The sequence below is a fragment of the Choloepus didactylus genome, chromosome 8, assembly GCF_015220235.1.
Source record: "Choloepus didactylus isolate mChoDid1 chromosome 8, mChoDid1.pri, whole genome shotgun sequence".
Classification (NCBI taxonomy): Eukaryota; Metazoa; Chordata; class Mammalia; order Pilosa; family Megalonychidae; genus Choloepus; species Choloepus didactylus.
In genome coordinates this window covers 92,330,085-92,357,471 of record NC_051314.1, presented here as the reverse complement: position 1 = coordinate 92,357,471, position 27,387 = coordinate 92,330,085, and the positions used below count along the sequence as shown (strand labels likewise).

Below are 27,387 nucleotides of genomic sequence, written 5' to 3'. Positions count from 1 at the left end.
CCATGATGCATCCTCATCTCCCATGTTAATTAGGTCTTACAAAAAAAGAATGAAAAATTCCCCATCACAGTTGGTATCTGTTACACATGACTGATACAAGGAAAGAGTGGTAAGATTTTTGCCAATTAACCTGAAGGACTTGGAAGAATGACATTGAGATTTAACACTGAAAACTTTTAACTATTTTTGAACAGTACAAAGACTTAGATTTCCATAAAACATTAATTTTTAAAGATTTATATCAGAACTAAAATATAACAATTTTTAAGTAAATGTAAAGAATGTAAATTGCTAAATTAAACCTTTAAACCATTAAAGTACAGTGAAATCATACTTAATGCTGGCTTATAAATGACTTGGGAAAGCTAGAATAATTTATTATTTTTAACCCTTCTTTTATAACATCTCAGGGTATCACTAGCTAACTCAAGGGATGTCCATAAATTTCCATTCTCCATACAAAATTTTATTCTTAGAATTTCCATTAATATTTATAATATAATCATATGAATATCATTTACTGATTATATACCATAGCGCTGATTGGTACTTAACAGTAAGGAAAATGCCTTACTTACATCCCTTCATTTAATCCCCCCAGAACAAGCCCATGAGGTAGACATTATTATCTTCATTCTATGCATGTGAAAAATTGAGGCATAGGAAATGAAATAACATGAAAAAGGTCATACAACTAGTCCCCAGTAGAGCCCTGACTCAGGCTGATGTTTCTCCGACTTCAAATTTTGTATTATTTACCACCATATGTTAAATTCTTCAAGGAGGATTAGGGTTTGGCATAAATGTTAAGCAATTAAAAAGTAATTTAAAATAGACTAAGGATCACCAACATAAAGAAAAGATATGTCTTAAGTACTTAAGTGAATTCATGTTCAAGGTTTGGTCAAAAAGCCTTAGTGAGAGTGTTTTATCCCTTCTTCCTTTTCTTTATTTTGTAACAGGGGAAAGTGTTATTGGGATCTAAACCCCTAATTCATACAAAGTTCATTAATATACATTCATTCATTGATTGCTTTATCACTGGGACTAAATTTCAAGATTGGATTTGGCCTGAGCAAGTCGTATAGATCTCATTTTAGCAGATTAACAGATCCCCAATGGCCGTATCTACTTTACAAAAGCCATAGAATGATCTCTTCTGCATCATTTCCCTTGAGAAGTTCAGATCCAGTAAGTGACTTTTAAGACAGACTAAAAGAACTTTCTTCATCCTAACTTTACAGTAAAGTTTAATGATTCTTCAATTAAGGATTTTATATGTTCAGCGGCAGCAGAATAAATTCAAAATAATACTAAAAAAAAATTCATCCTTATTGATAAGGCAAAGGACTCTAAAGTTTTTATGTTTTTAAACTACATTTGTCAAGTTATCTCAAATATTTTCTTCAAATTCTTTTATTTTCCCACAAAAATATATATATATTTTGGTAATGAAATTCCACTGTGAGTTATTTATAAGGGTAAGAAAATGTATGCTATGTCAAAAGATTTTGAGAATTTTCTCTTGCTTCCGAATTTCTTTCAGTCTTCCTATGATATAAAATGATGCAAGCCTCTGGAGAATATGCCTTTTTATAAAAAACTTATAGATCATAAAGTTAAATGAATACATCCTTTTTATGATGAAAATTGTGGCAATTCAACTATATCAGGAAACTCGATATAGTTTGACATTAATAATACTTTCTGGCTATACACACTACTAGCAAAATTAATTTGTTACTATGCAGAAATTAAAGGATTTTTACTACCTATACTATAACAGTAATACCATAAACTTTTTGTTCATTAATCAACCTCATTCTATTTGAAGTTTCTGTTGAAATAAAGCAACACTCATATATGCTTCATGCTTCATTTTATCATTTTGAAAATACAGGTACTACAAAAACACATAGGAAGGCATCAAAAATGTATATTCACTTAACTACTAAGAGCCCCATTATTATATACAAAGGGAAAAAAGAAGCCATTGTATCACTGATCTCCTTTTGATAGTGCAGATTTTTTCCTTCACTTTGTCATTTGATGTCAACTTTTTCCCAGTTATAAACATTTTAATTTGATTTAAGTCAGCAATTGCTTATAAGGAACTATTTAGTCTTTTAGAGTTATGCTTTAAATCATGACTGAAAGGCTTACTTTTACTATAATAAGATAGCTTTGCATAGTAATTAGATCATCAGACACGTTTGCTGAGGTTCAGCAATTGTGTAATAAATACAGTGTGACAGTGATAGGGCTGTTAAACCTCAGCACATGGATTTTTAATACATTTTATTGAGTTATCTAAGAAATAATCACCCTGCTAAATTCAAGTTAAACATCTGATGGAATATTAGGATATTTAATTAAAAGTGGAGTTGCACTGTACATGTAGGTGCTTTTACACAGTGGCTAAAAAAGGCCATGAAAAATTAATTTTATTTGGCAAAATGCACACATAGACCTTTTGTGTTGCTGTAATGGCTTCAATCCTTTCTGGTAAGATATACATGATGCAGGAAAAGACTAAATAAACGTGGTGAAGGATGTGCAGGAGAGATCTTTTCAACTAAAGTAATAAAGGATGGTACATATCACGTACATGAAGATTGCCTTTCAAACTACAGTAAATCCTTTTACTTTATCCTCAGTGATTCCATTGTGAGAGCTCAACAGATGGCCACTGGGGCCAGGAATTATCTTCTTTCTAAGCTTCAGACAGCATCCAACTCCAGCAGGCAAAATCTAGGACATTTCTATACTTAAGCTATCATGAAAATCCTGATGCTTTCCTTAACTTGGGGGCGAAAAACTGCCACTATATTCACTATTAAAGACAGCAGGATAAGTTGGCAACTAAAGATATGGGCACAACAAAAGGCAGAGACCTAATGAGGGACAGTATGATGAATTCGGGACAGATAGCATGGCATAGAGGAAAACAAAAAGAAAAACTGGACTTGGAATCAGAAGACCTGAGTTGTAAACTCCAGATCTTGAAATACCTTATGCAAGATACTTCACTTCTCTATGCCTTGATTACTTAATCTGCCAAGGAGAGGATAGGTCCAGATGACCCTGAGACTCTTCTTTAAACTTACATTTTAAAAAGTCCATCAAACACAGAAACCACCACATCACCTTGTTCCGCGTCATTTAATTGATCACTCATTTACACCTTTGTTTATTCACCAAATATTTATGGAACACCTACTAAGTTATAGGCCTTATATTATGCCATGAGGATACAAAAGTGAACAAGATACTCCTGAAACCTCCAAGAATCTTAATGCCTGGGGACAGGAAATGGGTGAGGAGGCAGAGGAACAAGGAGAGTGAATCTGGGTAGATAAGCAGGGTCAAATTTTGATGGGTCTCCTATGACATGTTAAGAAATGTGGTCTTTAACCTGAGGGCAATGGGAGACACTGAAGTTTTTCTCATTATGGGGTGATATGATCAGATGTGTGATCTTATATTACGTGGGAACTGGACTAGAGAGGGACAAATCTGAGACTCCATATCGAGGTGACTAGATATGGAAGCGGACAAGAGGAACACTGGCCAAGGAAAATTAGTGGATAAAGCTGCCATTTACTGAAATAAAGAATAAAAGTCAAAAAGCAGGTTTGGGTGGGAGGAGGGAAGACGGGAGGAGACACGAGTCTTAGAGGAGGAGATGAATTCAGTTTGGGTTCTTTGGATTTAAGTTACCCAAGGAAACATACTAGGAGGCATTGGATATTTGAGTTTGTATCTCCATACTCAGAATGAAATAGAAGTTAGTTCTTTTTATGAATCATGAGAAATTCTCTCCCCAGTGGTTCTTACTCTTTTGAATTTATAGAATCTATATGGAATCTTTAAAGTTCTGGGTTCTCTCTTCAGAAAAATGTACATATGCATAGACATTCAGGAGATTTGTGGATTATAATATCCATCTGTGGACCTGCAAGGGCCCAAGGATTCCAGGTTAAGGATCCCTGCTGGAGGAGGAGAGAAGGCAGTGATTCACAGGAAGTAACTCAGAGTTCCTCGATGAGTGGATGAGAGAAATGGAGAAAACTGTTTGATTTTTTTGGATTAAAAAGTACCAGCAATTCCAGACATCATGTGGCAGAAGACTGGCTCGATGTTCACCAAACCCACTGTGTCTTCCTGGATACTCAGCTAAACTACATTTTTTTCATCCTCCTGGAATCCATGTGATTAGTTCTTAACCAATGGTTTATGAGAGGAAGTGACATGTCACTTCTAACCTGAAGCAGTAACAATGGGTGTGCCTTCTCCATGCCTTCTCTGTCATCCTCTTCATTGGTGGCTTTGGAGACCATTGCCTCAGCATGGCTTCTTTGTAAGATGGCAACAGCCTCGGTCTCTGAATAACAGCTTGGGCCATCCCAATTCTTGCCAAATCCCCAACACCCCACTACATTTCACACATTGAACTGAGATGTGAGTGAGCAATACTTTTTCTGTGTTAGTCACTGAGATATTGGGCCTTCCTTGATACAGAAGCTGGTGTTAGTTACCTAATAGATTAAACATTCATAATATGAATGTGCTGGCTTGGAGCTGTTATGTACCTCAGAAAAAACTATGTTTTTTTAATCCATTCTTGTTGGGGCAGACCTATTATGGGTGGGAACTTTTGATTAGGTTGTTCCCACATAGATGTGACCCCCCACCCATCCATTCAAGGTGGGTCTTAATCCTTTATTGGAGTTCTTTGAGACAGACAGAAACACCCTGGGACGAGCAAGCAAGGATCCACAGGAGCCGACACAAAAGCCCAGAGACATTTTGGAGAGAGCCACTGAAACAGGAAGCTAAATCCGGGAGAGAAGGTTCAGCAGAGCCAGCCATGTGCCTTCCCATGTGACAAAGAAACCCCGAATGCCAGCGGCTTTTCCTCAGAAAAGGTATCTACCTCTTGACGCCTTAATTTGGACATTTTCATGGCCTTAGAATTGTAAATTTGCAACCTAATAAATCCCCATTGAAAAGGCCAATCCATTTCCAGTATATCACATTCTGGTAGCATTAGCAAACTGAAAAAATGAGTAATATACATCATGTGTATAAGGATCATCATTTAATAAAATAATGTCACATTATCTGCTTTAGTTTTCTTTATAGCACCTACTGGTACCTGACATTATTTATGTATTTATTTATTTTCCCATTTACTGTCTCTCTACCCCACTAGACTACAAGCTCAACACAGGCAGGGCCTCAGCATTATGAGTTTGGTTTTGCTCACTGCTATATCTCATTTCTAGATCAGTTCCTAGCACATAACAGGCCTAAATAAATGTCTGAATGTGTTGAATAGACATCTGAATGGGTTAATAAATTAATAAGTTATTTTCTCTGGGTCTCCTCTCATCTAAAATTGTAATAAAAGGCTCTAAACTCCTATTTTATAACTAAATCAGCAAAAGTGGTAGTGTTGGATGGGGGGAGGACCTAAGCTGGAAGATTAGCCATGTGACAGATGCTTTGAGGCAAATTTTCAACTATTATTATCTCAACTTCTCAGATAGGAGGCAGGAAAACTGTGCTTCTTAAACTGTGAAATTTGGTCATGTGACAAGAGATGCTGGAAAGCAGAAGTAAAATATGACGCATTGCCTTAGAGTACCAATTTTACTCAATGGTGTTTTCATATATTATGGAACAGAAATGTAACACCTACAGAATTTTTAGGAAAAAGCATACAAATCGTCCTTGTGGTGGGCCATCTCAGGACTGTCCTGCAAGGAGGAAATCTCTCTCCCCTGTTTAATAACAGAGTGACTTCAGAAGAAACTTTGAAAAGTACTGTTATACTGATATAAATTAAAAGGGGAAAAAAAGTTTAGGTTTGGGAGTAGGAAGACCTTTTTACTCAGCTGCTAACTCTGTGAACTTAGGAAAAATTTAATCTCTCTGAATCCAATATTTTATATGTAACTGGAGTTAGTACTTAAATTGAAAGAGAGTCGTGAAGAGTAAAGGTGATGTATATAGGATAGAAGACACTGAGAAGTTTTGTAATTTGCCCAAGGTCATATAACAAGTAAGTGGTAGAACTAGATTTTGAACTCACATCTGTCTTTCTCAAAGCCCTTGGCTGCCACCGACAGCTACTTAGATTAAATCTGGGACTGTATTCTTATAGACTGAAAGTTCAAGGATAATTAAATGGAGAAAGTCAAATTTTCTGTTGGGTTATTTTTAACTCCAGTCTTAAATTTTACATTGCTAAGATTAATTTTTTGCCATTCCAGATTTTCTCAATGTCATCATATAATTTTTTCTAGCAAAAGAATGATATTCTAGTCGAAGAAAGATAGGGCATAGCCACCACTTATCCTAGATTTTCTGGGACAGCCTTTATTTAAAAATACTGCACCATTATTCCCACACCACTGAAATACCCTGAAAAAGCTAATATTTCAGCATCAAGACTCTGAACCAGAAGTAGCACAAATACTATATTCAGAAAACATGCTCACCATAGGAGCTAATGTACAAGAAGTCCACAGTGTACCTTGATGTGGTTGTACTGGTGGGGAAGAGCTTGGCATGGTAACAGTGGAGAACCACTGCTTAGAGTTACCAAATTTTGATCTACTAAATCCAATGATAGTTAATTACCAGAAATCTGTATTTTTAACAAGTTAAAAGTCTCTATGGATGATTCACATGCACAATAAATTTGAAGAACTCCTGAGTGTTCACCTTATGAAAGAGAACCACATATAAAAGATAGCCACTATGCATTTTCTATTAGAGACCTGTGAAACCAGTTAACCACTGAAGTCTGAAAAACGCCACTAGGAGGAACTTGTAAAAAGAGATGATCTAGGGATGTGAGCCCTTTTGTGAGCATCCCTTTTGTACACAGTGCTCGAGTAGACTAGAAACAATTTCTGGCTCTAATTCTGATTAGTCAATGTTTTTGTTAAAGCAGATGATGCCTTTGCAAATGGAATGGAGGCAGAGCATACACTGCAGGTACTGCATTGAGATGTATAAAAACAATATAGGATGAAAACCGTCAATCACTAGTGGTAGTAGCCTTTCTTAGGGAGAACAACCAGACTCTCTTTATTTTTCTCTTTATTCTTAAGGTACATTTTTCATTTGATAAAGCATTTCACTTTGGGGTCATAAGCTATATAAAGACTATATATATATTTTAAATAATTTTTTAAAGTTTCTAGGATTGGTATCCATCACAGAGAATAAGCTCAGAATGAGCATGGATGAGGCAATAATTAAGGAGTAGAAGGCTTTAAAAACTTTCTAAATAAGGAACATGAATGAACACTGAATGAGTCAGATACAAATTATTAAAAATTCTCAAATATGAATGCAGGAAATACTGGGTCCTAGGAACTCAGTTGGCCATAAACTTGATCACTATACTTAAATATAGCAATACAGATTCTAGGAAAAATGCCCTACCAATGAATAAAAATAAATTATGAAATCCTGGGCAATCCCATACATCTTTCTGAAAAAGTTCAATATGCTTCTAGCTATCATAGCTGCAAACCCCCCTTAGAGTGACTTTGGTGAATCACTCAGTGGATATGCATCACTGAAATGCCCCACCTTCTCCCTCTTAGCAGTATGTTATTATTAGCTCCACACTTTCAAAGCCCACTTGAAACTTGAAACATTATTTTCCTCATGGTTTACTTTATTCATTGATGTAAAAATTCATTTTCTAGAAGATGAAATGATATTCTTACCTGTTTCACAGCTGGGTCCAGTGAAACCTTGTGGACAGGCACACACATTAGCAGCAATACAGGCTCCTCCATTCCTACAGCCATCTTTGCAAAATGCTAAAATAATCCAGATACATAATCTTAGGACCTTTGGAAGTAAGTAATTCAAGATACTCCAAAACCATCTTTTTTTACCCCCCTGGAGATGTGGACATCGAATCATAAAAGCTAATAAATTTTACATTCATATAATACTCTCCATCCGTTTTAGAAACCTCAACACAATTTGGTAAAACAATACTCTTTCCAATGGAAAAGCAATGTTTCACCTCTAAAGTAAAAACAAACAAACAAACAAACAAAAAACTGAAGTTTTGTTTTTAAAACACACAGTAAACTTACACAACAGGAAGTATGTTAAAATGCAGATTGCATGCATTATAGCACTCCAACTTGAAGATAAAACTAAAAAAAAAAAAAAAACTTAGCTCTCTAGAAGTTTTCATAAGTTTCATCAAGAGAATGAGACTAGGAAATAGGAAATGGTTGAATCTCGTAAGGCTCTGATCATTCTACCCATTGGTGAAAGTAACAAAATATTGTGGAAATTGTCTATTCTATAAATGTTTCTCTATTCTACAAATGCTTCTAAACTAGTCCTGGTGATGAATTACCCAATAGTAAGAAGAATTTGCCATTGTGGTCTTCAGGGAGAGCCTTACATTCCTCTACTAAGAACTAGTCAAGGTCCAGAATCAAGGGCAAAGACATTGTATAGACTGAGCTAATAGAGTGGATTTGGAGGTCAGGAGAAAAATTTTTCTGTAAGAAAAGGAGATCAAGATCTGAGCCCTTGCAAGGGTGATCTTTGGGATGTGTTGCCACCAAAGAAGGTGAGAAAAACAGGTGGGGTGAGATTGAGTTCACCTAGGATATTCCACTTTTGCTTCAGCTTATTCTTTAGCTCTGTGAGATACAGGGGCTGCTCCCTTAGCTTGACAAGAACTGTCATGGATGAACCAGACCAGTTGATTTCTAGAATTTGGGAGAAAGGTTTTTGCTCTAGTTTTCTGGCACAGGTTTCTTCTAAATAGCTAGGATGCACTTTCTCGGAGCATTAACATGTAGAAAGCTGAGATTTTGGTGTTGAGATAAAGGAATGGGTCCAAAGAGCCCAAAAAACCTTTCTTTGGTTCTAGGTCCGAAGTCTGTCTTCATCATAGACTAAAAGGATACCTAGCTCACCAAGGATTTGCAAAGGGATTTAGAATTCAAACCTCATAACTAATAGAGGGTACATCTACCAGACCAGGTGTATAGCTTGTAATTTTCAAGGTTGCAGCCTGTTAATAGATCACAGGACTCAATTATTCAGAATCTACATCTAAACCACTTATCTATCAGGTTTTTTCCATTCCCAACAGAGATGCACACAGGAACTGGAGATTTTTTATTCAGGTAACCTGCAGTCATAACTTCCAGACAGAGTTTATAGATCCTGGAAAGTTCTCTTTCCTTCAATGATAAGAATTATTTGTCTGCATCTGCTCATGGCTTCAAGAGTTCTTCATCCCTTGTGCCTTAGTTCTCACATTAAATAGGAGTCAGACTCAAGTAGAAATAAGAGAGAGAAGCTGTGAGGCTCCCAGGTGAAATCTTAGACCAAACAAATCTCAGAAGATCCAGATGCTTTGGGGAAGGCCTAAGGGTTCAGTTGTATTATGTTATGGACTCTACAAGTCTGGCTTTTCTCAATATTTGTCTAATTTCTCCAGCAAAATCTTAGTGTGATTTGGAGTCCAAAATACTCATTTGGACTTTCTTCACAATGATCCATAGATGTTTGCAAACTAGAGTTATCTTCTGGACCATCCATATCTGGCTCTAATTTATTATAGACCAGGCTTTAAGACCTATCGTAATGGGGCCAGTGCATTAACAATCATTCCTATTATTTCCTAACTCTCACATACACAGTGTCATAGCAAACTGATTTACGGGAACTCCAAGTAGTTTGATAAGGATAAAGGACAGTATATTTGAGGAATGAATGGTTTTGAAGCTTAAAGTGCCTAAACTAGACAAATCACAAATATGTGTCTATATGACAAAATAAGGAATATGAATTTTATCCTGTGGGTTTGGTATGATTTCCAAAACAGAACCTCTAATTTCCTTGATAAGTAGGAGGTAAGCACATCTCATGCAAGAAAAGAGTACAGTGGTGAAAGTGAGCTTATAGGTGATGGCAAGTGCAATTGGAATATCTATTGATGGAAAAGGTAATCTGAATTCAACAAGACATTTAAAAGAATTACCAATTGGTATAGACAAGCCAGATAAAATGGGAAACTACAACACATAAGACCTAACAGGCACAGTTCAACAGTAATACTAACATCATAAGAGAGAAGACAAACCCTCAGCCTGACCCGAAATGAAGATATCACAGAGTAGTAGAGATATTTTGCAGTAGGACAAATGCTGCCCCTGCAAAAATATTTCCTGCGGTATGTACATATTTGGTCTGAAAAAGAAACATTTGAAGCTGGGAGTAAACTGGTAAACAGGATGAAGGGAGAGTGTCAAAGAAAGTGAAGATTAAGAGTTGTGGATGTTATATACAGAAAATCCTGAAAAATCCGCAACAAAGCTCCTAGAGATAATAAATGAATTCAGCAAAGTGTCAGGGTAGAAGATCAATACCCCCAAATACACAAGCGATGAACATTTGGAAGAAGAAATCAAGAAAAATTTCTAATCATGATAGCAACTATAAAAGTCAAATATCTAGGAATAAATCTAAACAAGGATATAAAGGATTTGTACACAGAAAATTAAAAAACACATTGCTGAAAGAAGTTAAAAATCTAAATAAGTGGAAAGACATCTCATGTACATGGACTGGAAGAATAAATTCCTTGAGATGTCAATATTACCCAAACAAAATTCTAACAACCTTCTTTGAAGAAGTGGAAAAGCCAATCATCAAATTTATACAGAAAGATAAGGGGCCTCAAATAGCTAAAGCCATCTTGAAAAAGAAGAATGAAGTTAGAGGACTCACACTTCCCAATCTGAAACTTACAAAGCCACAGTCATCAAAACAGCATGGTACTGGAACAAGGACAGACATACAGACCAATAGAATTGAATTGAGAGTTCAGAAATCACCCCTCACATGTATGGCCAATTGATTCTTGACAAGGTGGCAAAGACTACTCAATTGGGAAAGAATAGTCTCTTCAACAAATGGTTCTGGGAAAACTGGATCTACATTTGCAAAAAAGGAAAAAAAAAAAAAAAAAAGGAAAAGGGGGAAAAAAAGAAAGAGGATCCCTACTTCACACCATATAGAAAAATCAATTCAAAATGGATCAAAGACCCAAATATAAGAGCTAGAACTATCAGATTCCTAGAAGAAAATATAGGGAGGTATCTTCAGGGCCTTTTGTTAGGCAATGATTTCTTAGCCTTTATACCCAAAGGACAAGGAAAAAAAAGAAAAAAAATCAAAATAAAAAACTTTTGTTCCTTACAGGACTTTATCATGAAAGTAAAATGACAACCTACACAATGGGAGAAAATATATGGAGACCACATATTCAGTAAAGGATTAACATCCAGAATACATAAAGAAGTCCCTCAACTTAACAATCAAAAGACAAACAACCCAATTTAAAAATGGGCAAAAGACTATGAACAGACATCTCTCCAGAGAAGATATACAAATGGCCAGAAGCACATGAAAACATACTCAACATCATTAGCCATCAGGGGAAGTGCAACTCTCAAAACCACGATGAGTACCATTTCACACCATTAGAATGGATGCTATTAAAAACACAGAAAATAACAAGTGTTGAAGACTATGTGGAGAAATAGGAACACTAATTCAGTGCTGGTAGGCAGTGTGAAATGGTGCAGCTGCTACAGAAGACAGTTTGGCAGTTCCTCAGAAAGCTAAGCACAGAACTACCATATGACCCAGCAATTCCACTACTAGATATATACCCAAAAGAAGTGAAAGCAGGAGCTTTAACAGGTATTTTCACACTGATGGTCACAGTGGCATATTCACAATTGCCAAAAGATGGAGGCAACACAAATGGCCATCAACTGATGAATGGATAAATAAAATGTGATATATATGTATAATGGAATATTATTCAGCCATAAAAAGGAATGAAGTCCTGATACATGGAACAACATGGATGAACCTGGACGACATCTTGTTGAGTGAAATAAACCAGACACAAAAGGACAAATATTATATGATCTCACTGATATGAAACAATTAGAACAAGCAAACTCATTTAAGTCAGAATCTGGAATATAGGTTTAGCAGGGGACAGGGTGGGGGATAGGGATGGGAAGGGTTAAAATGTATAGGGTTTCTATTGGTATGATGGAAATGTTTTGGTAAAGCATGGTAGTGATGGTGGCACAACCTTGCAAACACAGTTAACAGCACTGAATAGTATCTCTGAATATGATTAAAGGGGAAATGTTAGATTGTGTGTGTGTGTTTGTGTGTGTGTGTGTATGTATATATACGGTAATAGAATAAAATTTTTAAAAAATCCATAGAACTACACTACACAGTGAACCTTAGTCAAACCATAGACTTTAATTAATAGTACAATTATAAAAATTTGCTATCATTTGTAGCAAATGTTCCACACCAATGCAAGGTATTGGTGGTGGGATGAAAAATGGGAATCCTGAATTTTAAGCATGATTGCTCTGTAAACCCACAACTTTTCTAATGAAAAATAAAAGAGTTGTGGAAAGAACAGAGCAGACAAATTGGAAGAAGAACTTGTGGTCCAAACAATAACATGTTGAAGTTTAAGATTTCAAAGGCGGGCATTCTCAGTGACAAAAATGTCCAAGATGTGGTCATGGGTGTGGTTTGCTAGAGAAGAAAAGAGTGAAAACCACTGCAGTTGAGGTCAAGGAACATTAAATTGAAGGAGTTTAACAATTTGGTCACTCAAATACTGAAATAATCCAGGAGAATGGAAAAATCTGAAAGGAAGATTGCAAGCCAAATGCAAAAGCTCCCAAAGACTGTGATATGTGCCCACAGGGTAGATAACAGTGATGAGAAGGGTAGCAGTAGACAGGGATGTAGTGCTCTATCCCTAATGGAAGAGCTGCTGGTATTTAAGCCTTTTACCTTTGCATGTGGTTCCATTCCCAGTATAGCCTGGCTTGCAGACACAGTTGTGTCCTCCAACGGTGTTAAAGCATAAAGCATTTTCATCACAGTTGTGCTGATTTGTGACGCATTCATCATGCTCTGAAATTAGGAATACAATTTTGTTACTTAAAGGTAGACTTTCAGACACCATATTTTATGCCACACCTTCATCATTGTTATTATATGTTATTTCTTCAGAACACAGGCATACACAAATTAGAAATAAAAGAGGAACTCATATTTTGTAGCATTGTACTACTCTTAAAAAATATGCGTAGTTTACATATCCACAACATTGAATACAAAAGGATTTTGACAAAGGGCCACCAGATGGTAGGAAGGAATAGAAAGAGAAGGGAGGCAAGGGTGGGGACTACAGAATGGAGACAGCAGGTAGGAAGACTTTTGCTACAGTGGTAACTCTCAGTAGATTCCAGGGCCAACTATATATGCTTCTGTGGTTAATATTTGGGGAATTATTCTTGGGAAATAAATATGCCACCTGACTATTTCCTGTAGTGTGCTAAGTTTGACAGGGAAGGATGTGAAATTGCATTGCTTGGTAAATCCTGACCATGGGATTATGGAGTTGAAGCTTTGGGAGTTACGGCCAGCAGATAACAACTGCATCTGCTTTTGCAGGCATAAAGATATGTATGCAAATTGCTGGGGGAATACTTGACTTCCTTGTTAAGTACCTTCCCTCTGCAAAGACTTCTATTAAACAAGACAAACTTGCTTCTAAAATACGGGCAAATACGAACTTTAAAATACACAATCAATATGAAACCTCCAGAAATTGCTTATCACTTGGCACTTTTGAAAGCATGGAATCATTTGGTCCTCCGAGCATCCCTTTGAGAGAGGCAGAACCAATATCATCATCAACATTGTAAAGATAAGTCATTTGTGACTTAGAGTGCTTAAGTAGCCTCCCAAGTTCACAGGAATATCAGGTAAACTCAGAATTCTAGTTCAGTGTTCAGCAAAAATATAACAGAAAAGAATAAATACAGAGAACATGAGAAAGAAAACAGATCTCACATCAAAATCAAGATGAGCAGGAAACAAAATATAAGTGAGGAAATGCATAAAAATTAATTCAGTCATCTAAAATCTTTATGGTGACATTACTTATTACTCAGGCTCTTACATAAATATAATTTAGACCTAAAATTAAATATATTTTAATATGTTTACCCTGATCAAGCCATTAATTTACTATGTTGTAAATCATTAAAGTGAAAAGAAATATTTGCTTTTCATTGTAGAACTCTTTTTATTCTAGAATTTATAATGGTGAAGTGACTGTAACTTTGGAAAAAAAAATGCCTTAGGCATAGGCAGGTGAGCCTAGACTAAAATCACTTATTTCAACTACTAAAATAGAATGCCCTATAGTTTATATTTTTTAAATAAAAGCTAACTTTCCATTACAAAATTATGTCCAATGCTTTGGGAGCACAATATTAGGATAGTTTTAACTATAACCATATCATAAGATTCTTAGAACTTATTCCCAATAACCTTTCAGAAGAAAGAGAATTCAATCACCAAGATTTTAGAATGGTCCTTTTCTCTCCAAATTCTTGGCAAAATAACTCAAAATTTATAAAATCCCATCCTTATCATCCAGTAACTGATCATTTCATAGCTTTATAACATGCTTATTATTGTAGCTTGGAAAAAGGCTGGATTACACATGGGTCTCCTAATTGGGGCTACCCTTCAGGACCACCATGAAATTTCAGAGGAACTGGAATGGGCAGCCCACCCACCTTTGGGTTCAGCCGCCTGAAGCAAAATAAATCCACACTCTGAAGTTTGCACCTGCTGCCAATTTTCTTCCCAGTGTAATTCAAAGTGCTGCAGTTAATCTATAAATCACTATATGGACAGCCTTAGGCCCCTTAAAGACAGATGCTGGTTGATTTGATGCTGTTTTCATCCTTGCCTTGGTTGTCTTTTTAATTAGACTGTATTCACTGGGTAAAGGAAGTGCCTAACAAGATTCAGTTTAGCACCCGATTTGGTAATGTTCAATAAATGTTAAATAATTACACAACCCAGGATCTGGTTTCCCCTGTTGTCATTTACTCTCATGGTTACTGAAATGAGTCCATGTGTATCTAAGTAATTCAAGGGTAAAGAGAGTTTTCAGGTTTTTAAAAGCATCCATGGCTTTATATATCTAGTTCCCTGTGCCTGAAGTGCCCTCCCCCATGGGTTCTCCTGGAAAACTCTTATCATTTTAAAGATTACAATAAAATATCATGTCATGAGGAAATACCTCATCCACCCCCTCCTAAAGAATTGGGCACTACTGTCATTTTCCTTAGCACCATATATACAAGGCTCTGTGATTACATTTTATCATAATTGTCTACTTTTTCTTATTCCTCCATCCTCAAACCCCCACCACTGGGAGTCTGAATTGTTGGACAAGCATTTTGTAGTTTTCTTTATTTCATTTTGGCATTTAAGGAATGTTTCTTGAATAAATTATTGAAAAAATGAATGTATAAAGCAAGCTAGGAACTATGCCCTCCGCCATTACCATTCAATCCCAATTTTTCAATTGTATACTAGATGCCAAAGAGATATTGAAAACCTGAGCTGTTCTTTACACTGATTTTACTGTGGTGGTGTTTTATTTAATTGAGATATTTCAAATATTAATTAAAGTACCAGGACACAGTTTGAAAACAGAAAATATTAATTCCCTAACACTATCACTTTAGTTTTTTTCAAACTGCTTAAAAAAAGTTGGTTATAATTAGACTCATAATCTTCAACCAAAGTAAAAGGCTATGTTAGAAAAAGTGTTTTAAAATGCCTGTAACCTCACAAAAGAATTAATGTTAATGTGATAGTCCTTCACAAAATAGAATGTGAATGAAGCACTAAGAAAGTATTCTGTAAGTTTATTTCCATAAAGAGTCAATGATTGGTGCTCCATATCCAATTTTGGTCAAATGTGAACATCTTAACCTTTACCTAACTCACACATCCTTGAAGATTCCACCACCAACTCACTAAGCAGCTTCTCCTAGAATATTTTTAAATACTTCTGAAAATATTTTTAAGATATAATAAGTAAAATTACATGTAATAAGGAGGGAAATTTTAAAATAAAATTTAAATCAATATTATGTTCCATATTTGAGAACAGCATGCCAGTATGTAATAGGAAATGAATTCCAAACACCATTTCACATACATTGGAAAGCAAACATTTCGGATCTGATGTTCAAAACATCCAACCCATAAGACTGAACAATATTTTTACATACTCAGTAAAAATTTAATTATTCATGTGATGCGATAGTTCAAACAGTAGCTGTGATGGAAACCATTAGGCACTTCTTTCTAACTCTTCTTCATTAAAATATCAGCACATATTTAATTAAAGCAAAAGTACATCATTCTTAAAAAAAAAAAGAAAAAAATACATCATTCCTTATAACAATGAACTAAAAATTTAAATTAAATTGAAAAAAGATATAAACATATAGAAAGGAAACACCACCATTAAACAGTATTAAATTAAAATAATATAGGTGTAGGGAGAATTGTGGCAAGATGGCAGAGAAGGAAGCTCCAGGAATCAATTTGTCCACCAGAACAACTACTAAAATAGGTAGAAACTGTCTGAATCAAGTATTCTGAAACTCTGGAGTCTGGGAGAACACTGTACAGCACAGGGGAAGAGTGGAAGAAAGAGGCTGGTAAATTATGGTAAATACCAGGAATATGTTCTCAGTGTTCTCATGGTAGGCAGTACAGGAGTCCAGCCCCTGGTATGGCTTGCTGGTGCCAGAGAGGAAATAAAATCCACATCCCTAACACAGAGCCCACTGGCTGATGCTGATCACTGCTTTTGATTAGTCACTTTGGATTGCTGGTGGCCCAGCTCTGAGGGCAGCCATTGTTACTAACTGCTGCAGATAAAGGCCAGGGAGGACACTTAAAGACAGTATACTTCCTCAGAGCAGAGGAGGAAAGCTGAAGGACTGCAGTTGCTGGAGGGGCCAAGACAAGAAAGCATAGCTTTGGGAGTTCTGGCAAAAGCTCCTGGACCCCTTATTGGTCCCTCCCTAAGCCCCTCCCCAGAAAATTTAGAGCCTGCCTGCAATTCCTTTATGGGTCCCTAGACATGTTCTAGCTGGGAAAGACTGACTTGGGAAACTCCTCTCAGGAATGCCCTCCCTCCTAGAATTTACCCTCCAGGCAAAAGTACCTTGAGACAATGAAAGCAGTGTAAGAAACAACTGAGGCAGATGGCCAGGGCCAAAGGGTTAAATCCTACAGCGAAACACCTGGGAGAGGGAGAAGGTCTGTTTCCTGGGAAGTAGAGGGGCATTCATACTCCTTTAAGAGATCAACTTAAAACCACTAGCAAGCACAATCCCAGGACAACACACAGGCCCAGAAAAGACAGGGAGGGCCCTGCACTTTGCCTTGGGCAGACCTCCTGATAGGAGGGTAGAAGTCTGACTGAAAAGACCAGCCAAATTTTCAGAGACAGTGAAAAGTGTTTTTTGTTTAGGTTTGCTTGGTTTTGTTAGCTCCTGGCACTGAAGAACATCTCTGTCATCTCATCAGCTGGTTACAAACTCAAAAAACAGAGATCTCAGGGAATAAATTCCAGAGTTAATATTTAAAAATTTTTAAATGCACAGGGTGCAACAAACAAAGGAACAGGAAATTATGGCTCATCCATAGGAAGAGGATAAAAATCTAGAAAACATTAAGGGAAAAGACCAGACTGTGGATATACTGGACAAAGACTTTTAAAAAAAAATGGTTCAATATGCTCCAGGAGATGAAAGAAAAAAACAAAGAAAGAACTAAAGGATATCAGGAAAACAATGAATGAACAATATGATAATCTCAACAATAAAAATAGAAATTTTAAAAAATGAACCAAACAGAACTATTGTGGAAGACCACAATAACTGAAATGAAAAATTTCAAGGAAGCTTTCAATAGCAGATTGGAGCTGGCAGATAAAAAAATCAGCAAATTCACAGACAAGACAATTGAAATGAGTCAGTATGAGGAGCAGAAAGAAAAAAGAATTATAAAAATAAAAAATAACTGAAGATACCTCTAACACACCATCAGGTATACCAACATACACATTATGGAGCCCCAGAAGGAGAAGAAAGAGAGAAATGGGCAGAAGGAATATCCAAAGAAATAATGACAGAAAAGTTCCCAAACTTAGCAAAAGAACATTCACATCCTAGAAACCCAGGGAGCAGCAAACAGGATGAACTTGAAGAAAAATATGCCCAGTAACAAACTGATTAAACCATTGAATGCAATGGACAAGGAGAGAGTTCTGACAGGTGCAAAAGAAAAGCAAGATGTTATGCACAAGGGAGTCCCAATTAGATTGAGTGCTAATTCCTCAACAGAAACCATGGAGGAAAGAAGGCAGTGGGTTGAAATACTTAGAAGTGCTGAAAGAAAACAAGTGCCAACCAAGAATTTTGTATTCAACGAGATTTACTTTGAAAAAATGGGAGAGAAATTAAGACATTAAACAAAAGCCAAGGGAATCCATCACCTCTAGACCTTCCCTACAAGAAATGCTTTGGACTGAAATAAACGGAAAAGGATACTTGACACTTAGCAGCTGCTCCTTGAACACAGACAGATATCAATAAATATCTGAATGAATAGACAGTGACCTGGAGCAACATATTTAACTTCCCAGAGCCTGTTTCCTCTTCTGTAAAATAACTAATACTGAAGCAGAGGATCCAAGATGGAGGATTAGGAGCAACAGAACAAAATTCTCCTCCATGAAAAACACTAGTTAAAAGACAGAAAGTGCTCCAGAATACCAGTTCTAGGGTTCTACTGGATGGACAAAGCCTGCTAAATTCACAGTGACTGTGCACTTGGTGAAACAGAAACTGTGTTCGGAATCTAGTTGAGTGTTTGAGCTGCTGGGGAAACGGTGCTTGGGGGATGCAGTGGGGAGAAACCTGGGGTTGGCATTTGGAAACGGGTTAGTTTAAAAACTTGGAAAGCAGCCGTGGACCCAGAAGTGAGAGCTGTGCAGTCAAGTGCAGTGGGGAGTGCCTTCCATGCCCTGGGTCCCTGCCTCAGTATCCGGTGTGGGTGATAGCCTTTTGCAAACCCACAGCTAATTGTCCTAGAGCCAGGAATGGGCTGCTGCAGGAGGCAGAGGACAGAGGAACTGGGAAGTTACCACGCCCTGTACAGCCATCTTTTCAGTGGGCTGGGAGACGGCACTGAGCAGCACCGCAGCTGAGAGGTCCCTTGGGGATTCTGCTCACCAGTGAAGTTGCACAGTCTTCCTCTGGGGAGGCCCACGGAGTACACAGCTGAGAGGCAGAGTCCCGCACGGAAGTGCGAAGAGTGCTACACTGATCCTAGGGACTTGTGGGCCCTTGGCAGAAAGGGACTATGGAGAGTCTGAGCTGAGGGTTGGACTCATACAACATCCCTAGGGCATTACAGCTGCAGCCCAGGAATGGCTGGGAGTTCTGGGTCTTAAAGCTGTCTTCCCTGCCTAACAGCACAGGGCACATCCCCCACCCTCAGGATCAGCAGTCCTAACTGCACATGGAAAATTGGTGCACTAATTGGAGCTCCAAAAGGTTTGGACCCCCACTGGCTGCATAGAGAAAGTTGGGGAGAACTGGCTTGAGGGTAATAGGTGGCTGGGGGGGGGGGTGCCATCTGCTGGTAGGTCCGGGAAAGTGCACCCCACCAAGCTGTAGCTCTGTCAAATTATAGATAATTGTTCAAATAAGTCTACATGTCCTAAAACAACCCTATCAAGATAAGCAAATGCCAAGAGGCCAAAAACAATGGAAAAGTTTAAAGCATATTAAGAAACCAGAAGATACGAATAACCCAAATGCCCAGATCAAAAAACCCCAGAGACGACACAGAACTTGTAGCAATAAATCAAAGAAGCAATCACAAACAATAAGACCATGGCTCAGGATATGAAGGACATGAAGAAGACCCTAGAATAGCATAAAGAAGAATTTGCAAGAGTAAATAAAAAAATAGATGAGCTTATAGAAATAAAACAAACTTGATCAAACTAAAAAGATCCTGGAAACACATAGCAGCAGATTAGATGAACTTGAAGAATGAGTAAGCGAAACAGAAGAAAATGTTTTGGAGACTGAACATACAAAGAACAAATAGAGAAAAAAACGGAAAATTTGAAATGGATCTTAGGCATATGATGGACAACATGAAGTGCACAAATATAAGAATCACTGGTGTTCCAGAAGGAGAAGAGAAGGATAAAGGTCTAGGAAAAGTATTCAAAGACCGTTGGGGAAAACTTCCTAAACCTTCTAAACAACATAAATATGCAAATCATAGATGCGCAGTGAACTCCAAACAGAATAAATCCAAATAAATCCAGTCTGAGACATATTCTGATCAGATTGGCAAATGCTGAAGAGAAGGAGTAAGTTCTGAGAGCAGCAAGGAGAAACAACTCATCACATACAAGGGAAACAACAAAGGAATAAGTAGTGACTATTCAGCAGCCACCATGGAAGCAAGAAGGCAGTGGTATGACATATTTAAAATGCTAAAATGCTGAAAGAGAAAAATTGCCAGCAAAGAATTCTTTATCCAGCAAAGCTCTCCTTCAAATTTGAGGGAGAGCTTAAAATCTTCACAGACAAACAAATGCTGAGAGAATTTGTTAACAAGAGACCTGTCTTACAAGAGATACTAAAGGGAGACATACCAGCAGAAAAAAAAGAGAAAGGACAGAGAGCCATTAAGAAGGGCTCAGAATTAAAGAGTTTTAGTAAGAGTACATTAAAGGAAATAAAGAGAGAGAGGGGAAAATATAACTGACAAACAAAAACCAAAGGCTATTATGGCTGATTCAAGAAATGCCTTCACAGTAATAACATTGAATGTGAATGGATTAAACTCCTCAATTAAAAGATACAGATTGCCAGAATGGATTAAAAAGAATGAACCATCAATATGTTGCTTACAAGACACTCATCTTAGATGCAGAGACACAAAGAAATTGAAAGTGAAAGGATGAAAAAAAATATTCCATCCAAGCTACACCCAAAAAAAAGCAGGAGTAGCAATATTAATCTCAGATAAAATAGACTTCAAATGAAAGGATGTTAAAAGAGAAAGATGGTCACTATACACTAATAAAAGGGACAATTCAACAAGAAGAAATAACAATCATGAATGTCTATGCACCCAATCAAGGTGCCCCAAAGTACATGAGACAAACACTGGCAAAACTGAAAGAAGCAATAAATATTTCCACAATATTTGTGGGAGACTTCAATACATCACTCTCTCCTATAGATAGATCAACCAGTCAGAAGACCAATAAGGAAACTGAAAACCTAAACAATGTGATAAATGAATTTGACTTAACAGACATATATAGAACATTACATCCCAAATCACCAGGATACACATACTTCTCTAGTGCTCATGGAACTTTCTCCAGAATAGATCACATGCTGGGCCATAAAACGAGCCTCAATAAATTTAAAAAGATTGAAATTATTCGAAGAACATTCTCTGATCACAATGGAATACAATTAGAAGTCAATAACCATCAAAGATTTAGAACATTCACAAATATCTGGAGGTTCAACAACATGCTCCTAAACAATCAGTGGGTTAAAGAAGAAATAGCAAGAGAAATTGCTAAATATACAGCAATGAATGAAAATGAGAGCACAACATATCAAAACAAATGAGATGCATCAAAGGGGGTATTGAGGGGGAAATTTATAGCTCTAAATGCATACATTAAAAAAGAAGAAAGAGCTAAAACCAAAGAACTAATGGAACAACTGAAGAAGCTAGAAAATGGACAGCAAACTAATCCTAAACCAAGTAGAAGAAAACAAATAACAAGGATTAAAGCAGAAATAAATGACACAGAGAACAAAAAAAGAATAGAGAGAATAAATAAAACCAAAAGTTGGTTCTCTGAGAAGATCAACAATATTGACAAACCCCTAGCTGGACTGAAAGTCAAAAAGAAAGAACAACCAAATGAACAAAATAATAAATGAAAGAAGTAACATTACTGTGGACCCCAAAGAAATTTTTAAAAAAAATATGAGGATACTGTACAATAGTATGCCAACAAACTAGATAATGTGGAGAAAATGGACAATTTCCTGGAAACACATGAACAACCTAGACTGACAAGATAAGAAATAGAAGACCACAACAAACCAATCACAAGCAAAGCGATCCAATCGGTCATCAAGAAGCTTCCCACAAATGAATGCCCAGGACCAGATAGCTCCACAGGTGAATTCCACCAAACTTTCAAAAAACAACTGACACCGATCTTACTTAAACTCTTTCAAAAACATTGAAGAAAATGAAGCTGACATTACTCTAATACCAAAACCAGGTAAGGACACTACAAGAAAGGAAAACTACAGGCCAATATCCCTCATGAATACAAAGACAAAAATTCTCAAGAAAATACTTGCGAATAGAATCCAAAAACACATTAAAACAGTCATACAACATGACCAAGTGGGGTTCAACCCAGGCATGTAACGATGGTTCAACATAAGAAAATTAATTAATGTAATACAACACATTAACAAATCAAAAGGGAAAAATCAAATGATCATCCCAATAGATGCTGACAAAGCATTCGACAAAATCCAACATCCTTTTTTGATAAAAGCACTGCAAAATGTAAGAATTGAAAGAAACTTCCTCAATATGATAAAGGGCATATATGAAAACCCACAGCCAGCATAGTACTCAAGCAAGAGATGGAAAGCTTTCCCTCTAAGGTCAGGAACTAGATGAGGATGCCCGCTGTCACCACTGTTATTTAACATTGTGCTAAAAGTGTGAGCCAGAGCAATACAGCAAGACAAAGAAATAAAAGGCATCCAAATTGGAAAGGAAGAAGTAAAACTGTCATTGTTTGCAGATGATATGATCTTATATCTGGAAAACCCCGAGAAATCAATGACACAGCTACTTGACTAATAAGCAAATTTAGCAAAGTAATGGGAAACAAGATTCATGCACATACGTCAGTAATGTTTCCTATACACCAGAAATGACCTAACTGAAGAGACACTCAAGAAAAAGATTCCATTCTCAATAGCAACTAAAAAAATCAAGTACTTGGGAATAAATTTAACCAACGATGTAAAAGACCTATACATAGAAAACTGCATAACTTCACTAAAAGAAATAGAAGGGGACCTAAAAAGAAGGAAAAATATTCCATGTTCATGGATTGAAAGGCTAAATTCATGAAGATGTCATTAAGATATCTACTCAAACTCGTTTACAAATTCAATGCAATTCCTATCAAAATTCCAACAACCTACTTTGCAGACTTGGAAAAGCTAGTTATCAAATTTATTTGGAAGGGAAAGATGCCTCAAATTGCTAAAAACATTCTAAAAAAGAAAAATGAAGTGGGAGGACTTACATTCCCTGACTCTGAAGCTTATTATAAAGCCACAGTAGTCAAAACAGCATGGTACTGGCACAAAGATAGACATATTGATCAACGGAATTGAAATGAGAATTCAGAGACAGACCTCCAGATCTATGGTTGACTGATCTTTGATAAGGCTCCCAAAACCACTAAACTGGGACATAAAATTCTATTCAACAAATGGGGCTGGGAGCGCTGGACATCCATATTCAAAAGAATGAAAGAGGACCCCTACCTCACACCCTACACAAAAATTAACTCAAAATGGATTAAAGACCTCAATATAAGAGACAGCACCATAAAACTCCTAGAAGATAATGTAGAGAAACATCTTCAAGACCTTGTATTAAGAGGTCACTTCTTAGACCTTACACCCAAAGCACAAACAACAAAAGAAAAAATAGATAAATGGGAACTCCTGAAACGTAAAAGCTTCTGCACCTCAAAGCAACTTGCCAAAAAGGTAAAGCAGCAGCCAGCTCAATGAGAAAAAATATTTGGAAACCATGTATCTGACAAAAGACTGATATCTTGCATATATAAAGACATCCTACAACTCAATGACAATAGTACAGACAGCCCAGTTATAAAATAGGTAAAAGACATGAAAAGACAGTTCTCTGAAGAGGAAATGCAAGTGGCCAAAGAAACACATGAAAAAATGTTCATCTTCACTAGCTATTAGGGAGATGCAAATTAAGATCACAATGAGATATCATCTCACACCAATTAGACTGGCTGCCATTAAACAAACAGGAAACCACAAATGCTGGGGAGGATGTGGAGAAATTGGAACTCTTATTCGTTGTTGGTGGCACTGCACAATGGTACAGCCATTCTGGAGGATGATCTGGTGGTTCCTTAGAAAACTGGATTATAGAGTTACCCTTTGATCCAGCAATTGCACTTCGCAGTTTATACCCGGAAGAGCTGGAAGCAGTGACATTAATAGATATCTGCATGCCAATGTTCATAGCAGCATAATTACCAAGAGATGGAAATAACCCAAATGTCCTTCAACAGATGAGTGGAAAAACAAAATGTGGTATGTATACACGATGGAATACTACACATCAGTAAGAAGGAACGAAGTCATGAAACATGACAACATGGATGATTCTTGAAGACATAATGCTGAGTGAAATAAGCCAGGCACAAAAAGAGAGATGTATGTTACCACTAACATGAACTCTGGGAAAAATGTAAAAATAAATGGTTTATATTGTAGAATGTAGGGGACCTAGAAATAGACAGCAAATAGTGAAGGGGGAACAATAATCTAATAAGAACAGATAAGTTATGGAGGGTAAACTTAATGTTATGGGAATGCTCAGGAATGACTACGGTTTGTTAATTTTCTTGGGGTATGGCAGGAACAAGTTGGCCAGCAATGTAGCTACTTTAGGTTGTTTTCCTTATTCCTTTGTTTGGCTATAGTTTTTTTTCTTGGGGTAGGGTAGGACCATGTTGGAAGCCATGTATTTATTTTAGATTATTTGTTTTTCTTATTCCTTTGTTCAGTTATGGTTTCTCTATTTTGTCGGGGTATGTTAGGAACATGTTGGATACAATGTAGTTATTTTAGGTTGTTTTTTTCTTATTCATTTGGTTTAGTTTAAAATTTTTTTTAATTGTTTGTTTTTTAATTTTTTGATAAGGTTAAACAAACAATGAATGAGTGTTTAAAAAAAGTAAATAAATAAATGAACAATGGGGGAGGGGAATAGAATGCTTTGGATGTTCTTTTTTATTTTAATTTTTACTTTATTTTTTGAAGTAATGAAAATGTTCAAAGATTGTGCTGATGAATGCACAACTATATGATGATACTATGAACAACTGATTGTACACATTGGAGGACTATATGTTAGGTGACAATATCTCAATAAAATTGCATTTGCTAAAAAAAGGAAAAGGACAGAGGCTCAAAGTATCATAAAGAAATGAAAATCTTCAAGAACAGTGTATAAATGCCAGTACAGTGTCTGATTTTTTTTTTTTTTTTTTTGGTATGTGACTTCTTACTTCATACAAGTGCTAAAATGCAAATGTGTAAAAGTAATGATAAATCAAGGTTTTGGACATACAATGCACACAGGTATAATTTGTTACAAGAACTAAAAAAGGTGGGAGAGCAGAGGGGTTTAGGAACAGTGTATGTATAAGTTATTGAAGTCAGATTGGTATCAAATCAAATATGATTGTTATATATTTAGGATAAATTTTAACCGTATGGCAACCACAAGAAAATGAAAAATATATCCATATAGAAATGAGAAGGAACTCAATATGGTACAATACAAAAAATCAAATAAATATGAAAGTAAGCATTAACAGAAGAATTGGGGAACAAAGAGGCATAAGACTTACAAAGGCTAAACAGCAAAATGGAAGAAGAAAGTCCTGCACTATCAGTAGGAACTTTAAATATAAATGGATTAAACTCTCCAGTCAAAAGACAGAGACAGACTGAGAGGACAAAAAAGCATGGCCCAACTAGATGTTGTCTATGAGACTCACTTTAAACTCAAAGACATAAGTATGTTGAAAGTGAAAGGTTGAAAAAAATATATACTATGCAAGTAGTAACACAATAGAGCTGGTATAGCTATGCTGATATCAGATAAAATTCATTTTAAGTAGAACACAGTCATATACAGATAAAGAAGTCAATTCAACAAGAAGATGCAACAATTACAAATGTATATTCACCTAAAAGCAGAGCCCCTAAATTTATGAAACAAATACTGACAGATTTGAAGGGAGAAATAAACCATTTCAGAGACTTTAATATGCCACTTTCAATATTGGAAATACCATTTAGACAGAAGATTAGTGTGCTGGTTTGAATGTATTATGTCCCCCAGAAAAAGCCATATTCTTTGATGCAGTCTTGTGGGGCAGACACATTAGTGGGGATCAAGTTGGAATGTTTGGATTAGGTTGTTTGCATGGAAATATGCCCCACCCAACTGTAGGTGATAACTCTGATGAGGTAATTTCCATGGAGGCGTGGCCCCACCCATTCAGGGTGGGCCTTGATCAGCAGAACAATATAAAAGAGCTGACAACAGAAGGAACTCAGTGCAGCTGAGAGTGATGTTTTGAAGAGGAGCTACAGCCAAGAGGGACACTTTGAAGAATGCACTGGAACTGAGAGAGGAGCTTCAGCTTACAGAGACATTTTAGAGATGGACTTCAAAAGCAGACTTTTGCTCCGGAGAAGCTAGGAGAGGACAAATGCCCCAAGAGCAACTAAGAGTGACATTTTTGAGGAGCTGAAGCCTAGAGAGGAATGTCTTGGGAGAAAGCCATTTTGAAACTAGATCTTGGAGCAGACACCAGCCACTTGCCTTCCCAGCTAACAGAGGTTTTCCGGACACCATTGGCCATCCTCCAGTGAAGGTACCCGATTGTACCTTGGACACTTCATGGCCTTAAGACTGTAACTGTGTAACCAAATAAACCCCCTTTATAAAAGCCAATCCATTTCTGGTGTTTTGCATTCCGGCAGCATTAGCAAACTAGAACAATTAGTAAGAAAACACAAGAATTGAATGGTACTCTAAACCAACTATTCTTAACAGACATATATGAAAGACTTCACCCAACAACAATAGAAAACACATATTATTCTCAAGTACATGTGGATTATTTTTCTGGGTAGACCATATCTTATATCATAAAACAAGTCTCAAAAATTCAAAACTATTGAAATCATATAATGTATCTGTTAGATCCCAGTAGAAGAAACTAACATGTAAAAGGAGTTTCTAACTCAGGGGCCCCACAGCTTATCTCACAAGAAAACAGGTGCCCCATAAACTAAAGAATGAAGGCTGTTCAAAGCTGTTTAAAGTCGTCCCAGTGGCCCCTCAACAGCAGGTAAGGCAAGGACAGATATGCCCACAAAATAAACAACCAAAAAAGCCTGCTCTCCTTAGTTAGATAATGCAGTTGCT

The 27,387-nt window shown here is 36.7% G+C and overlaps 1 protein-coding gene across 3 annotated transcripts in view; it reads right to left on the bottom strand.

Annotated features, from left to right (window-relative positions):
• The window catches only part of NELL2 (neural EGFL like 2), a 448,103-nt gene that overhangs the window by 116,596 nt on the left and 304,120 nt on the right, over nucleotides 1-27,387 (bottom strand). For all 3 annotated transcript variants that reach the window (XM_037847584.1, XM_037847583.1, XM_037847586.1), the window contains exons 15-16: nucleotides 12,913-13,035; nucleotides 7,752-7,847 (exon numbers count right to left, since the gene is read on the bottom strand). In XM_037847584.1, coding sequence (XP_037703512.1) covers nucleotides 7,752-7,847; nucleotides 12,913-13,035 — 219 coding nt within the window. The remainder of the gene's footprint in view (nucleotides 1-7,751; nucleotides 7,848-12,912; nucleotides 13,036-27,387) is intronic.